We start from the raw sequence: 16,027 nt of genomic DNA, 5'->3' as shown, positions 1-16,027 counted from the left end.
TATCTGCATGTGATCTACCTTTCCAAACTTTGATCTTCCCTTTTCAATACATTTTAAAGAATTATACAGAAATGGTTAAATTATAAAATTATAATTATACATTTTATTTATTTTAAATTAATATTAATTATTCATCTTCACAGCTGTGGCCCTGTTATCTGTCTTTTGCCCTACATCAGCTGGGCATTGGCACCAGTGCCCCCATGCGATCCTCATGTGGAGGATAAACCTGCAAGATGAATGAATGAATGAATCCTCACAGCTGTGGCTCTGGGATGGACTGGCGACCTGTCCAGACTGCGACCCTTGTGTAGAGGATAAAGTAGTAGAAGATGAATCAATGGCTTAATGAATAAATGTATTAATCTTAACATATTTGTATAAATCACTCACACAATCTCTCACCTATTTTTTATTGTTTATTTAAAAGGATCCCCATTAGCTGTCACCAACGTTAGACAAGCTAGTCTTCCTGGGGTCCACAAATAAGTTCTTACAAAATCTAAAAGCAGTGAAACATTGCAGACATAATTATAAGCATCATCAGTACATTTTCAGAATAAATTCTTACAAAATCTAATTTAAAAGCAGTGAAACATTGTAGACATCATTATAAACATATCAATAAATGTACAGAATAAGTTCTTAGAGCATTACATTCATTGTTCACCTACAACATCATATCCTGGTTTACCTTCCTCTTTGTTAAAAACAAATCGGTAACACTTTACAATAATGTTGTTATTAAAATTGTTAATTACCTTTAGTTAGTACTGTAATCAACATTATTTAGTACATTATTAAGCATTAATTGATTGTTTAATAATATATTAACAATCATTATTATGTGTTACTTAGCATAAGTTAACATTAGTGAATGCATTAAGTAGTTAATTAATGTTTACTACTCAAAGTTAGTTAATAAATTATTAAGCATTAACAAAAGTATAATAGTTATCATTATGTATGCATTACTAGCATTAATTAACACATTAGTTAATATATGAGTAAGCCGTTAATAATGTCTCTAGAAATGATTTACTAATGGGTGTTTATTTGGACTGAATAAGCATTAACTAGCAGCTAACTATTGCATCTACTCATCATTCACTATATGGTGTATATGTTACCTGGATGAACTATTAATTTAGGTCTCAATTACTCATTTTACTAATGCTGTGCCGTGTATGCCATGAGGTATCCCTAACCTAACCTAAAGCGAAAGGCATTTTAAATGAAGCAGATACAATGTGTGTTGCTTTCACACCAGAAACTTCATTTATTGGTACTGCAGGTTTCTCCTTAACCCAGTTTGTGTTGACACAACTCTGTTTTAGCGGTTTTGATTCAACTCTGTGGTCAGTTTTGAGGATGTAGTTTGTTGTGCTTTATCACTGAGAGTGGACTGAAACACACACACAGAGAGAGAGAGAGAGAGAGAGAGAGAGCATGAGCGAGAGAGAGAGAAAGAGAGGAAGAGGAAGGAAGTCGTAGTAGCTGTTAAAATTACTTAATTTATATATTGCATACACAAATACAGATTGTATATCTACCTGTCTTTTTATTTATTTATTTAGAGACACAGTTAACATATATACATATACATACATACATATATATAGACACAATATATACACACTACACATACACAAATGCAGATAGAATATCTATTTATCCATCTTTGTATCTACAGAGTATATATAATTTTCTCTTCCTGCTTTACTTTATTTACTTTTCATTAATTAATTTAGAGATAACTTACATACTGATATATATCTATGTATTTTATTTACTTTTGTATTACTTTATTAATATTAATATTATTATATAATTGATAGATAAATATGTCGTTTTTACTTCTTCTACTTCTTTGTTTTTAACTTTTCAGTTCTTTACATATAACATATTGATATATTGTATGTACTGTATGTTTGTATATTTGACCAACTTTACTTGTATTCTTATGTATTTATTAGTTAAAATAGCTGCAGCAGCATTACAGTATAATTTACATTTTTCCTCGCTAATAAACTAATAAGTGAGTATTGCTGGTGCTGTGAGGACACACCTGGGAAACACCGTGGACACCGGGGTCAGTCACTTCCTCCGGTTGTTAGTTTTTTTGAAAGGACCGGTTGGATCCTCTCTGCGCTGTCGACCAATCGGAAGTGAGTATTTTTCGCGCTGGTCGGCCGCACGGTTTGAGTTTCCCGCAAGCTTTTTTGATTCGACCTGAATGAAAGGCTCCGTTTACAGGATGAATTCGTACAGTTTCTGCCTTTAAACACCGACAGGAGATTCAACAGGTAACCGCACACACACACGCACTCCTTCGGTCGCGTCACCGTCATACCCGGAGGCTTTTTAGACGCTGTGGAGCTTTTTCTAAGGACACTTGTTCGGGGCCGATCATCCATTTTAGCAGCGAAGGACCCCGGTAGCTGACTAGCCAGCTAGCTCGACGCGCCAATGTTAAATTAGCAGTTTCAATGTGTTTCAACGGCACCCTGGTAGCTTTGGCTAGCACGGCTAACCTTATTGAAACGAGCTGTCATGGCGCCTGCAAATCGAGCAAATATCACCGAAACAGTAGCGACACGGCTGTAACAATCCACCACACTCGTTCGTCCACGCACCGCGTCGTTTATGCGCTGTTTGCGTTTATTTGTTACGGTAGCTAGTGGCTAACTTAATTGAATTTAGCATCGGGATGGCGGCAGCGGCGGCTTTGTCTATTTGCTGGAATGCGGGGGTAATGGCTAACTGTAGCACTGACAGAGATTAGACTGTGTTCGTCCTCAACTGGAATCCATACTATTCCCACATCGTGGCTCACGCTCCATGTTATAGCCGGAGCCCGTTTCATGCATGACATTAATAGATAATCGCTGGCTGAGGTGGGACATTTTACGGCAGGCATCATGGGGCCACTGAGTTTGAGCCAAAATGTCTGAAGTGTTGTTCCAAACGCTTGGGATCGAGTTCATCCCTGTTGTTGTTGTGTCTAACTAGGATATGTGTGCAGTTTCCAGCAGTTATTTGCACGGACAGTGCAGCGTTTATTCAGACTTGTCAGCTGCTTCCATTTCCGCGGCTTTTCTCGCCGGTGATGCGGTGATTACGCGGCACGGTTAGCCACACACTCATTGGGCATTCGCTGCATGCGCTGGATCCCGCAGCACTTCATTCTCCTCACCGCTGCGGGCAGCTAGCAGCAGAAGCTAAGTCCTCCAGGAGAAAGGCAACTTGGAACAGTCGCGGTAAGGAGATGCAGTCTCTGGGGAAGAGGCTTTTCCTTCCGCTCCGGTGGCTTTTGTTCATGTGCATTTTAACGTTTGCTGCGTTGACTCGTCCTCTCTCGTATATTATGTGTGTCAGTCATTGTTTGAGCGATTGTCGCTGCAGACTTGTAATCAATGGCTCATCTGTGTTCATGAAAAACATGCAAAAGTACTCGGTGTGAACACGATGTGACAGGTGCAGCTCCCTGCGCTCAACACTCTCCGTTCATGCTCTGCTGCAGCGACTGAGGGCCATTTTGTGAAATTTTAAGAGATGTTGATACTAAAATCTTAGCTTACGATACCACAGTAACAACTCCGCGGGACGGTGTTTATTGCGATATTTATGGCTTAAGAATAACTCAATAATGCATATTGTGATGTAATTATTTTGTTAGCTGTCTAAAAAAGGTTCTGTATTGATATGATGATGTTGCTGCTCCTTATGAATATTTTTGCAATCAGTCGAGTCGTTGTTTGATCGACTGATGTCGACCAGTTTAACATTTTCAACACGTCACTCGCCTAACGAATAAAAGACCCATTGAGAAAATGGGACTGAACAATTTTATATAAATATCTAATTGTGATTATTTTTGGCTGAAACCATGAACATTTTGAAATGTAGAAAAATACCTTGATATACATTTTTAGTCATACTGCCCATCAGTACTGCTTGGTCTTGTTTATGATTTGTGAGTGAACCTCTGGAATGACAAGTCTCTTTGCGTCTCCCCTGCTGCTCAGTGAGCCCGGAGGAGGGTTCGTTGGGATGGACGCTAAAGGTAGCTCTCTGCCTTTGATGCCTGAACCAGCCAACCCAATCAGCATGAAGCAGCCACCAGAGTCCCTCAGTGTCCGGAAAGGTCGGGGGGACATAAGCAGTGACCCTGCTCTGCTAATGGACAAAGCTGCTGCACAGCTGGCTGCCACACTACAAGATGGTGTGCTTCAGAAGATGGCCGGCCACAGTCACAACAACCACAGCCACGAGAGGCTCAAAGACCTCACCTCCCGAGTACTGAACGGAGACCAGGACGCGCTGCCCAAGCTTTGCGCTCCAGAGCCATCGATGCTGAAAGGTGTAGAAGCCCCAGCCACCAATGGCACCCATCAGCACAACTGCACTCCTCATACAGAACCCGAGCTGAAGGTGACGATACCCCAGGTGGTCACACAGCCGCTGTTTGAACCCTGCTGTGCCAACGGGACTAGTTTGTCCACAGCCAGTGAAGGTTCTATATCTGGTCCTGAGATGAGACCGGACGAGAAGAAAAGGAGAGGGAGACCTCAAAAACCAAAACCTCAACCAAACCTCACTTCCTCCTTAATGACTCTGGAGCAAATTGACCACACAGACGTTGCAGATGGAGAAGAAGCAGCAGCAGATGATGATGAGGTTAACTTTTATTCCTACATATTTTTTTATTTAAAGCTAGAACTTGCCTGTGTCTATAGTGTAGTCTTACACTTATCTGATATGCTGATGTATAAGTAGTACTTGGGGCCCATAACTTGTTCATCTTTTTTTCCCGCCACCCAATTGCAAGGCTCATTTAGTCTCTTCTGTAGTGAAATTTATATAATATTTTTCATACCTGCAGTTTCTCAGTAGATAAACATTTTACAGTAATAAAGTGTCTTTAATGCAGTTGTCAAAACATTTCTGTAGGTTATTATGTATTATTATACTATAACATAAAGCAAGTCTTGAAGCTGTTTCAGTGTATTGTATGATTTAGTTATTCATATTTGAAGGGAAATAATGCACAGACGTTGATGTGAAGTTGTGGGAATCTATTGTTTCTATTGATGCATTTTTCTTTCTGCAGTTTGAACTCATCCCAGAGTTGTCGGTGGTGGTCACAGAGTCTCCTTACCCAGTCACATTCTCTGTTGGTGATGTGGTTTGGACTAAAGTGTCAGGATACCCCTGGTGGCCTTGCATGGTCACCACAGACCCAGAGTTCAACACTCACTTCAAACACAAACCAAAAGGTGAGTGAGTCACAACCACCTGGACTTTTTAAGTGGCAAGTTATTAACATTGATGTTGAAGAATCGCAGTTTTATTTTACGCTTAGCAGTTTTGAAGTTTAACTTCATCTCATTGTTAATTTCCTCCTTTGTTTTCAGCACCCAGAATCAGAGGAGGCCTCCTTTACCATGTACAGTATTTTGGAGATGCTCCAGAAAGAGGCTACATCTTTGATAAGAACATTGTGTCCTTCACCGGAGAAGATCAATTCCAGGAGCTCAGCCAGCGCAACAGACGGACTCAGAACAACTCCTGTGGCGTCCACAAAGCAGTAAATCACCTTCTATTCCTTTGAATCAGTGCAGTAAGGTGTGGTGTAGAGGTACAATCTGTCAGGCCTATGAATTTAACATCATAAATGTGTGCTTCTAATGATGGCAAACATTAACTTACACCTTATTTTTGGATATGGTTATTTACTTGAATTAGAGCTGGGTGATACCTTGTATGATTCAAACAAAGTTTCCTCTTAGGGATATGTTGCAATAAAACAAGCAGATAATCAAGAGTTTATTAAAAAAAAAAAGCAATATATCAACTACCTTGGATCTTATTTTAACTACAGGAGCCCAAAGAGAGCATCAGCAGTGGAAGTAAAAGAGAAAACCCATTTTCATTAGAAACAAATCCTCCTAAACTACAGATGCTAATCTTGTGATGTGGGAAATAACTAAAAGGCAACCCTTACAATTGGGGAGCTGGTGTGGCTACTGTTATTGTTGTATTGGTATCTATGTGTCGCGCTGCTCTCCACAGTTTTAAGTTCTTTTTCACCGTTCACCACATGACATTTTGCTAAGAGCAAAGTGGATTCACTCCTGTTTTGTACCTCTGTTGTCATCTAACCTTGCTGCTTTCGTGTAGGTAGCTCCATCCGTGCCGCGGAAACTCCAGGCCCAGTGGAACATGGGCATCATCCAGGCCAAGGAGGCTGTCAGCATGTCACTGGGGGATCGCATGAAGAACTTTATGTTTGTGTACGATGACAAGGGGCCTCGTCTGAACCCCCTCATCCTGGAGAAGTTGAAACCCAGACCTGAAATTCTGACGAAGCAGGAGACAGAGTCACGACTCAGTCCAGATCTTCCCTCCGTGTTGGTAGGTCCTGCCAATGTTGTAGATGTAGATTATTCCACTGTTTTAGACTCACCAAGGCCTGAAACTAATTATTATTTTCATTTATCTCGATGGTCTAGAAAATGTTGAAAAATCTTAATCAAAATGATGATGTTCTCAAATGTCTTGTTGAAACCAAAAAATATTTACATTTAAGAAGCTGATTAATTCGATTGTGTTTTTTTGTTTTGTTTTTTGTAAGAAAGGTAGTAACTCAGATTTTTCAATTATGAAAGATAGTTGATCATTAATTCAGTCATTGATAAATAGCCAATGAATCGACTGGTCGTTGCAGGCCTTTGTGTAAAGTGATGTATTAAGAGCTGCTTCCTTTTTAATTAAATCACACCCTTGGTTTTTGTTTTATTTTTCATTTTTCATTTATTCTAAAAATAAAATAAAAAGCAACGACGACTTAAAAGAATGTTAAAAATCTTTTGGCCTAAAAACCATTTAAAGCGGCTTGTTTTCTTTCTTTTTTTGCAGGATTCTTCCACCGCTGGTCCAAATAATCAACCAGAGTCTGTGGCACCTCAGAAGAAAAAGAGACGACCCAGACAGATTCAGCCTCCCACCAAGACAGTCAGGAGAAGGAAAAAATCTGCAAAGGACGACTCTTCTGCCACCGTGAAGAAAAGGAAATCAAAGCTGGTTCATTCAACTGATGACGGAATCATCTCAGTTCCAGGTCGGTTCAGACACTGAGCTGTTTTCTCCTCTGGCTTAGTTTAGTTGTATCTCTTTGTTTCCTTTAACTCAGTTAAGGACTCAGTTAAGGACACAAAAAAACAACCTGTAAATGTTTGAATTTGCTGTTCAAAATTTCACCTCTTGTTCTAAATCAAATTAATGAATGTGGTTAAAATGTACACATTTTCTCTCCAGTTAAGAAGGAGATAAAGAAGAGCGGTAAAAGGCAGCTGACGGACGCGTTGGCTGACAAGACTCAGCAGCCCAAGAAGAGACGTAAAATGAACAAAGACGGTGAAAAACAGGTGAGTTCTGGTGTGACGACAATTAATTATTTTCAAATCAAGTGCCTTTTTGACTATATTTTCCATTTTCTAATCATAGGCATTGACTAATTATTACAAATTATGCATTATATATATATATATATATATATATATATATATATATATATATATATATATATATACATGTTTAGTTTAGCCAATATTTTTATTGTAAATACTTTATATAATTGCACAACAGTGTTGTTCAATAACTGGTTCTTGAAGTTGAGCTGTTTTTTTATATTGTTTATCATTAAATAGACTATAAATAAAGGGCAGCAATTATTTGCCCTTGGCTACATAGAGCTATCTACCATAGAAAACCCCATGTTGGCCAACCTCTAATATATATGTTATTAGATGTGGAACTACAAAGAAAACCTTGAAGAAAGACTTTGGTTTCACATCACATCCACGCACTGAGTGACATTTTACATCCTTAGGCCTTGAATTCAGACGGAACGGAGAAGAAGCGGAGGCGACGGAAGAAAACTGACGTGAAAGATGTAAAAGATACCAAGAGAAGACAGAGAAAATCAAAAGACCCCCTCTCTGGTAAACAAACCCTTCACACTCTGTTTGGTGTAGAGAGAAGTCGTGGTCCTGCAGCATGTGGTGATTCTACTTCAACTACACTTTTGACAGGCGATCAAGACACAGAGAAACCAAAGCGCAGGAGGAAAAGGAAACAGGATGGAGAGAACCAGGTGACTCCTGCAAATGCAAAGAAGAGGAGGACTTTACCATGTCCTGAGCCTGAGGTGAGAGACTGCGCTTAGTAGGGTTAGTATAAAAAGAACAAATACTCAGCATATAGCATGAGTGCGATTTTTAATGTGTGTGGAAAAGCCACGTTGACGAACCTTTATAACTGAAGCCTGAGTTATAAAGGAAAGTCTAACTCAGGCTTCACTTATTTGAATGACTGTTTGTTTTTTAAAGTTCATCTAATTTTTGTGTCATTTGTTGCAGGGATCTGGAAGTGAAGGACGTCCTGAATCTCCCAGCGACAGCTTAGACGGGACAAAGAAAGGTGAACGAAAGAAAGAGTTTGTCTGCCAGGTACGTCTGACGCCTTATACCATTATATTAAATCACTGAACGGTTAAGTACTTTTTAATTTTCGGCAGTGTTGAGGGTTTTGTTGTTGTTGTTTTTTAATACCAGTGCTAGAGCTGTTTTGAAGTTTTAAAATAACAATGTTTCAGCTTTTACAGGTTAAAATGAAGTACTTAGTGTGACCTCGTCTTACACTACGTACACTAGTATGACCCTGGTTCTCTAGAAATGGGGTCGGAACCATAATTAAAGTTTTTGGTAAATATCTGCTCTGGAAAAAGTTTACAACAGGTTTATTTAGTACAGTACATACACAGTTTGTTAATGTTTAACTTTGCATTACATAACATAAGATCACAGAATTTGACAGAAATAAAAACAACAAATCTGAGACTTGTGCACCTTACTGTATATAATCTTAGTTTGGAAATGGCTCTACTGATTTTTTTGTGTATCATCTGTGCTTTATTTTTCTCCACACACACAAACAGACGTGTGAGCAGGCCGGTGAGGACTTGGTGGCCTGTGAAGGCCAATGCTGCGGCATGTTTCACCTCCACTGTCTGGGTCTGTCCTTGAAACCTGACGACAAGCTGCTGTGTCAGGAGTGCAGCTCAGGTGAGAAGTTCACACTTTTCCTTCTATGGTCCTTTTTAAATCGATTTAGTTTTGGTTCCATTCCCTGAGTTTTTTTTCTCTGAAAATAGGAAATTAATCACATTACAATGTTATGAAATTGATTACATTTAAAGCTCTAGGGGTTGACTTATTTGGTTTTCAACTGTGTTGCAGTTGTACTTTCACCTTGTCTCCATCAGAGAGATTGAGTGAATCACACACAGTCACTCTCAGGGTTCCTACGCAGCATGGAAAAGTATGGAAGTATGGAGTAATTTCCAAGTATGGAAAAGGGGGGGGGAAAGTATGGAAAAATGTTTGTGTTGTTTCCAGACTATTATCTCACTTTCTAAAATTAAATATATTAAAATCAAAACAAGTTACTAACGCAACCTAGCCTACCTGTAGATGATATGAAACTAATCAAGCTAGCTGTAGAATGGTGTCGAGTTACCATGGTTACTGTTCACTGTGCTTCTCATTTATTTATTATTTTCCATACGTGTCATCAAGCCAGCCACCTATTGTCGGCAGCGACGGTGTCATGGGTCGATGCAAGTTTTCCCGAGGGCTAGCTTCATGAAAAATTAGTGAAGGATTTTAAAACCATTCATTTACATAATAAGCATCTAACAATTGGTATTCAGATGTTTAAAAAGTGAGTGGAAAAATCCTCTGAGAAGTCTGGAAAAGTATCGAATATTGAAATGGAAAATGTGTAGGAACTCTGCACTCTGCAAGAATATCCAGAGGTGGTGGGAGCTGATAAAGTGAATATTAATATTGCTTTGCGATGATAAAAGCAGTGATGTTAGCACATTTTTAATCGCAGCTTTTTCTCTCTCTTCCAGGAATCCACACGTGCTTCATCTGCAAACAGTCGGAGGGAAAGGTGCGCCGCTGCCACGTCCCGCACTGCGGCAAGTTCTACCACGAGGCGTGCGTCCGCCTCAACCCCCTCACTTTATTTGACAACAAGGGCTTCCGCTGTCCACTCCACACCTGCCTGAGCTGCCACTACGGTTGCCGCACCAAGCACAAGTCCACCAAGGGTGAGCATTCAAACCTGAGACTTGGATTATTACTACTTGATTTACATATTTTCTTAAGGGTGTTGCAGAAAAACGCCAACACCTAATAATGATGGGCGAGGTTCACTGTGACTTGAAATCTGTGAAAATGCGTGAATTTCTATGTTGTGTTTTCAGAAAGTGCTTGAAATAGCAATTATAAATTAATAGCAGCTTATAGTTGGAGCAATGAAGTAGGTTTGAGTGAAAGAGTCGCCTATACAGTTTTTGTTGTGTTTTCCATTAAAACTCACACTTTTATTCATCAAAAGAGTTGCAAAATGAATAGAAAATATAGTCAAGACATTGACAGGGTTAGAAATAATGATTTTTATTCAAAATAATTTTGTTTTCGTCAAAGAACCAGCAAAACTGTTTTCAGCTGTGCTAATGTCATTGCACAAGGGTTTTCAAGGGTTTTCTAATCATCCAATAGCCTTCTTATGCGATTAGCAAACACAATGTACCATTAGAAGACTGGAAATGGGCTTCTATACACCTATGTACATATTCTATTAAAAACCAGACCAGTTTGCAGCTTGAATAGTCGTTTACCACATTAACAATGTATAGAGTGTATTAATTAATTTAATGTTGCATTCATTGACAAAAAAAGTGTTTTCCTTCTAAAATAAGAGCATTTCTAAGTGACCCCAAACTTTTGAACGGTAGTGTACCACAGCTATACAGTGCTGGAAAAGTGTGGATAGTGACCTCTTCAGGCATGGAGATGTATATCAGTTTCCATCTTTAAAAAGGTTGCATCTGTATTTTGGGACACTTCGTTTTCTGTTAGTCAATGTAACGTAACCTTTCTTTACCCCCCTCCTTGTTGCAGGGCGGTTAATGCGCTGCCTCCGCTGCCCGGTGGCGTATCACGTCGGTGACCTGTGCGTGGCAGCGGGCAGTGAGGCGATCACCAACACTGCCATCATCTGCACCAACCACTTCAACGCCAAAAAGGGATACAGCCACCACAGTCACGTCAACGTCAGCTGGTGTTTCGTCTGCTCCAAAGGTTCGTCTTTTCTCACCTGAAAGGAGGTCAAATTATTTATCACCACAGCAGTGGTTTTAAGTCATGTGATGCATATAGTTCAGGACAATATTTAATCTAAAATTGTAATGTCTCACACATAAATATTGCACCTCCTGCAATATCAAATGTGTTTTTAAGGATTTAATTTGAACTTCAAGGTTCAATTTGGGTTTCAGCCAGCAGTCACATAAACATCACCAGTACCGTAAAAAAATAAATATAATAAAAATGAAATGAAACATGGAATCACATGTAAGGTTATTAAGAAGGCTGATTACTGCAGGAATACATTACATTTTAATGTATGCTGCATCGGAGCAAATTTATATTCATGTTAACCCTGTAAAGAGACTTTACAGGAAATTTGTGTCATTTGTGTTTCAGGAGGTCAGCTGCTGTGCTGCGAGTCGTGTCCTGCAGCTTTTCACCCCGACTGCCTGAACATTGCGATGCCCGACGGCAGCTGGTTCTGCAACGACTGCAGAGCCGGGAAGAAACCCAAATACAGAGACATCATCTGGGTCAAACTGGGAACGTACAGGTGACCGAAATGTCTTCAACTTTTTCGGTGCTAACACAGATTACAATGTACCCAGAGTTTCTCATGCTGCTCCTGCTGCTCCTGTTGTTCCTCCCTCCTCCCTCCTCTCCTCAGATGGTGGCCCGCAGAGATCTACCACCCGCGAAACATCCCCACCAACATCCAGCACCTTCGCCATGAGATCGGAGAGTTTCCAGTCTTCTTCTTCGGCTCCAAGGATTATTTCTGGACTCACCAGGGTCGAGTGTTTCCCTACATGGAGGGAGACAGAGGCAGCAAACACCAGAGAACCGGCATTGGCAAAGTCTTTAAGAATGGTAATGCTTTCCCTTAATTCTTTGTTCAGAGGATCCTGATTTTGCTACGATTATGTATTGATTTAAATGTTGAGCTGCGTTGTGCAGGGAACAGCAGCAGCTGTGATTGGCATAGAGTTTATTTTATTGTGGGAAGCCAACATTGTGATTCAAATGTTAATTCCATCACAACAAGGCTGCAATTAATTATTATTTCATGATAATTTAGTCCAGTAAATGGTGATCAGTTTCCCAAACCTCACAATGATAATTTTGTCAAATGATTCAGATTTCAAATTTCTCACATTTAAGAAGTGGAATAATCTGAGAACTTCCACCATATTAAAAAAAGTAGATGTCTATTATAGAGCTGAAACAATTTCTTGATTAATCGATAACTAAATTAATCGTCAACTATTTTGACAATGGATGAATAGGTTTTTACATTAATAAATCAAGATTTCTGATTGTTTCAGCTTCTTATATGTGTATATTTTCTTTGTTTCTTTGCTCCATAGAAGCAAAGAAATCATTGAAAGTGAATAATTTTGGTTTGTGGACAAAACAAGACATTTGTAAACATTCGGACATTTTATGCACAAAACGATGACTCTACTTCTTACTATTAGTTTGATGTAACGTGCCGTTACTTTACTTTTCCCCCTCCTCAGCTCTGTTGGAGGCTGAAGCTCGATTCAAGGAGATAAAAATCAAACAAGAAGCCAAGGAAGCACAAGAGTACAGTCGAAAGCCGCCACCATACAAATTTATCAAGGTGGGAAAGTTGATCTCTTCTGTTCTATCTGAGGAGTTCACTGCTTTTATCTCTGATAAATTGAACACTCTGCTGTTTTCACTCAGGTCAACAAACCCTTCGGCAAAGTCCAGGTCTACACCGCCGACATCTTTGAGATCCCCAAGTGCAACTGCAAGCCGACGGACGAGAGGCCGTGCGGCTTTGAGTCGGAGTGTCTGAACCGCATGCTGCAGTACGAGTGTCACCCTCAGGTCTGTCCCACCGGAGAGCGCTGCTGTAACCAGGACTTCACCAAACGCCTTTACCCAGAGACAAAGATCATCAAGGCGCCCGGCAAAGGCTGGGGCCTGGTCGCACTGCGGGACATCAAGAAGGTGAGGGAGCGCTTTTACAGAGTCATTGTTGTTTGTTTTTTTTTTGTTTTTTTACAAGTGTCGTTGTTGTCTCTGCTCTGATCAACGATTCTCCTCCACAGGGTGAGTTTGTGAATGAATATATCGGAGAGCTGGTCGACGAGGAGGAGTGCAGGGCGAGGATCAATTACGCCCATGAAAACAACATCACCAACTTCTACATGCTCACAATCGATAAGGTGAGTGTTTCGGGGCTGTATATCGGAGCTTTTCCTACTTTTGTGGTGTCGATTAAACTTTCTCTGCATCAACTAATATCAAACAGTGAGACAGGAAAATGTAAATCTTTATTGTTAAATATCTTCTCCTTTTGGCACTGAAATAATAATAAGATAATTCAATAAAAGTCTGCAATATCGGTACAACAAAGGTTCAATAGATATCAGATTTATTTTCTATGCGCAAACACAAATGTAACATTGCAGAAGTCAATACCACAAAAACACTGCAGCAGAACTCTGCGTGTGTGTATGTGTGACTGTGACTTAGTTTTGCCTCCATTTTGTTTGTTTCTTCAGGACCGGATCATCGACGCCGGTCCGAAGGGGAACTACTCTCGCTTCATGAACCACAGCTGTCAGCCCAACTGTGAGACGCAGAAGTGGACGGTGAACGGCGACACACGAGTCGGCCTCTTTGCCGTCTGTGACATCCCAGCAGGTGAAGACCAGCTGCAAACCAACTTCTTCAGCTGGATCGGAAGTTCTGTGTCCAACCTGCTCATCTTTATCATCACTTTTAATGTTTTATTATATTTTTGTGGATCACAGGGACCGAGTTGACCTTCAACTACAACCTGGACTGTCTGGGCAACGAGAAGACGGTGTGTCGCTGTGGTGCTCCAAACTGCAGCGGGTTTCTCGGCGTTCGACCCAAGGTGAGATTTATTTTCAATCTTCTTTAAAAACATACTTTTAGCCCATGGCGTTTCACGCAGGTTTTGTTTTTAGGTGTTTTTTTACTCTGCTCTCTGTTTTTCAATGTTTTTATGCTTTCTGTTTTTATTCATGTCGTTCTGTGCAGCACTGTGGTCAACCGCGGCTGTTTTTAAATGTGCTGCAAATCACAAATGACCTCAGACTCCTTTAGATGCTGGACCTGTCCGTAGTTGGTTATTGCAGACTGGGCTAAAAATGACAGCGTCAAGTTCAGGAAAATTGGGGGGGAAGTTGACTCGATAATAAAACGGATGCAGTGTAATGTGATTTGAGGAGTGTGTGTGTCTCCTCCACAGAACTCAAACAGCCAAACAGCTGAGCCGAAGGGAAAGAGAGTGAAGAGAAAGTACAAGAGGAGGAAAACGGAGGGAAAGAAGAAGTCGGAGGACGATTGTTTCCGCTGTGGAGACGGGGGACAGCTGGTGCTCTGCGACAAGAAGACCTGCACCAAAGCGTATCACCTGACCTGCCTGAACCTCACCAAGAGACCCTTCGGTAAGAAAAATGGTAACACAGTTGTGTGGCACTTAAATTTTTGAATATACTTTGATTACAATAATGTACTTTTTTTCAGTAATCCTTGCATAAATGCATTTCCTCTTATTTTATTGTGGGTGTCAACTATCACAATGAATTAATCTGCTGATCATTTTCGCAAGTCATTGAATCAGAAAATGTTAAATGTTAAAACCTGAAATTGTTGACATTCAAACCAGATCCTCTCAGTTTTTGATGATTTCTTTGTTATATGGAGCCAAAAAAGAGAATGTGTCATAATTGGGGAAAAAAACCCTCGAAATAGTTCACGGTGAATTCAGGAATCAACCATTGCAGTTTCTATGGCAACCACAACTGTTGTAAAAGCAACAAACCAGGTTTTCAGTGCAGATCAGATATTGAAAATAGTAAATTATCTTCTTCTTCCTCTTCCTCTTCTTCTTCTTCCTGTGTGGTTGCTGGTGGCTCTGCAGGACGATGGGACTGTCCCTGGCACCACTGCGACGTCTGTGGGAAAAACTCTGAGGCTTTCTGCCAGCTCTGCCCCAACTCCTTCTGCAAGGCTCACCAGGAGGGGGCGCTGCGTCCCTGGCCGCCAACAGGACAGCTGTGTTGTCAGGAGCACGAGGAGCTGGAGGGAGCGAACAACCCGGACCAGGGTGCCAACGCGGAGACGAGCAGCACTGCCACCGCTGCTGCCACTGGTTTTTCTGCCAAAGGCTCCAGGAAAACGGAAGGAGCCAAAACGAAGGCATCGAAGAGGAAAGCAGCAGAGGCCTGACTTGTGAACTTTGACCCCCTCAGCGACTCTGGTGCCTGATTCTTCCATCAAAATCGACTAAAAAAAACACGTAACAAAGTCTGCGAGATCACAAACACAGAGGCACTGGGGGAGACGCAGCTCCCACACTCGAATTTCCAGCTCTAACATTTTCAGGTTTATTTCTTCGTGTCTGCACTGACGTCGCAACATCTGTGGTAAAGCAACAGGACCCTCACTCTACCAACAACCAAACTGCCTGTTTATGTCTTTTATTTTATTTTACCTGGTTTTCCCTTTGTCCCAGTTTTTCCTTTTACTTTCCCGATCCTTAAAACAACAGAAGTGGTCGTTTTCTGCAGAAGAGGGAACGCCGAGCGGGCGTCTGTTAACTTGAATCTTTTCCTCACTCACTCACTCACTCAACATGGATGATCTTGAACAGCAGAGGTTTTATAGCTATATATATACATGTCTATCAAAGACCAGAATTATGATTATTGGAGCAGAGTGAGACATCAAGCATGTTGCCAAACGGATTGTGCTCATTTTTATATATATATATATATATATACATACATATATAC

The 16,027-nt window shown here is 40.6% G+C and overlaps 1 protein-coding gene across 1 annotated transcript; it reads left to right on the top strand.

The window, feature by feature from the left end:
* Positions 1-4,053: 4,053 nt before the first annotated feature.
* Positions 4,054-15,461, top strand: nsd2 (nuclear receptor binding SET domain protein 2; the record flags this gene model as incomplete). The annotated part of the gene is made up of 21 exons (XM_083906560.1): positions 4,054-4,680; positions 5,114-5,283; positions 5,425-5,590; positions 6,184-6,417; positions 6,922-7,123; positions 7,321-7,430; positions 7,895-8,006; positions 8,097-8,212; positions 8,424-8,513; positions 9,002-9,128; positions 9,980-10,180; positions 11,037-11,216; positions 11,622-11,778; positions 11,893-12,095; positions 12,746-12,849; positions 12,936-13,205; positions 13,307-13,423; positions 13,763-13,904; positions 14,015-14,121; positions 14,479-14,677; positions 15,154-15,461. The coding sequence occupies 21 exons, from the start codon at positions 4,054-4,056 to the stop codon at positions 15,459-15,461; spliced, it is 3,942 nt and encodes a 1,313-aa protein (XP_083762686.1).
* Between the last annotated feature and the right edge of the window lie 566 nt (positions 15,462-16,027).

Source organism: Microchirus variegatus (assembly GCF_963457635.1).
Source record: "Microchirus variegatus genome assembly, chromosome: 2".
Lineage (NCBI taxonomy): Eukaryota > Metazoa > Chordata > Actinopteri > Pleuronectiformes > Soleidae > Microchirus > Microchirus variegatus.
Note: the sequence above shows the minus strand (reverse complement) of the source record. Positions and strands in the feature narration are given on the sequence as shown.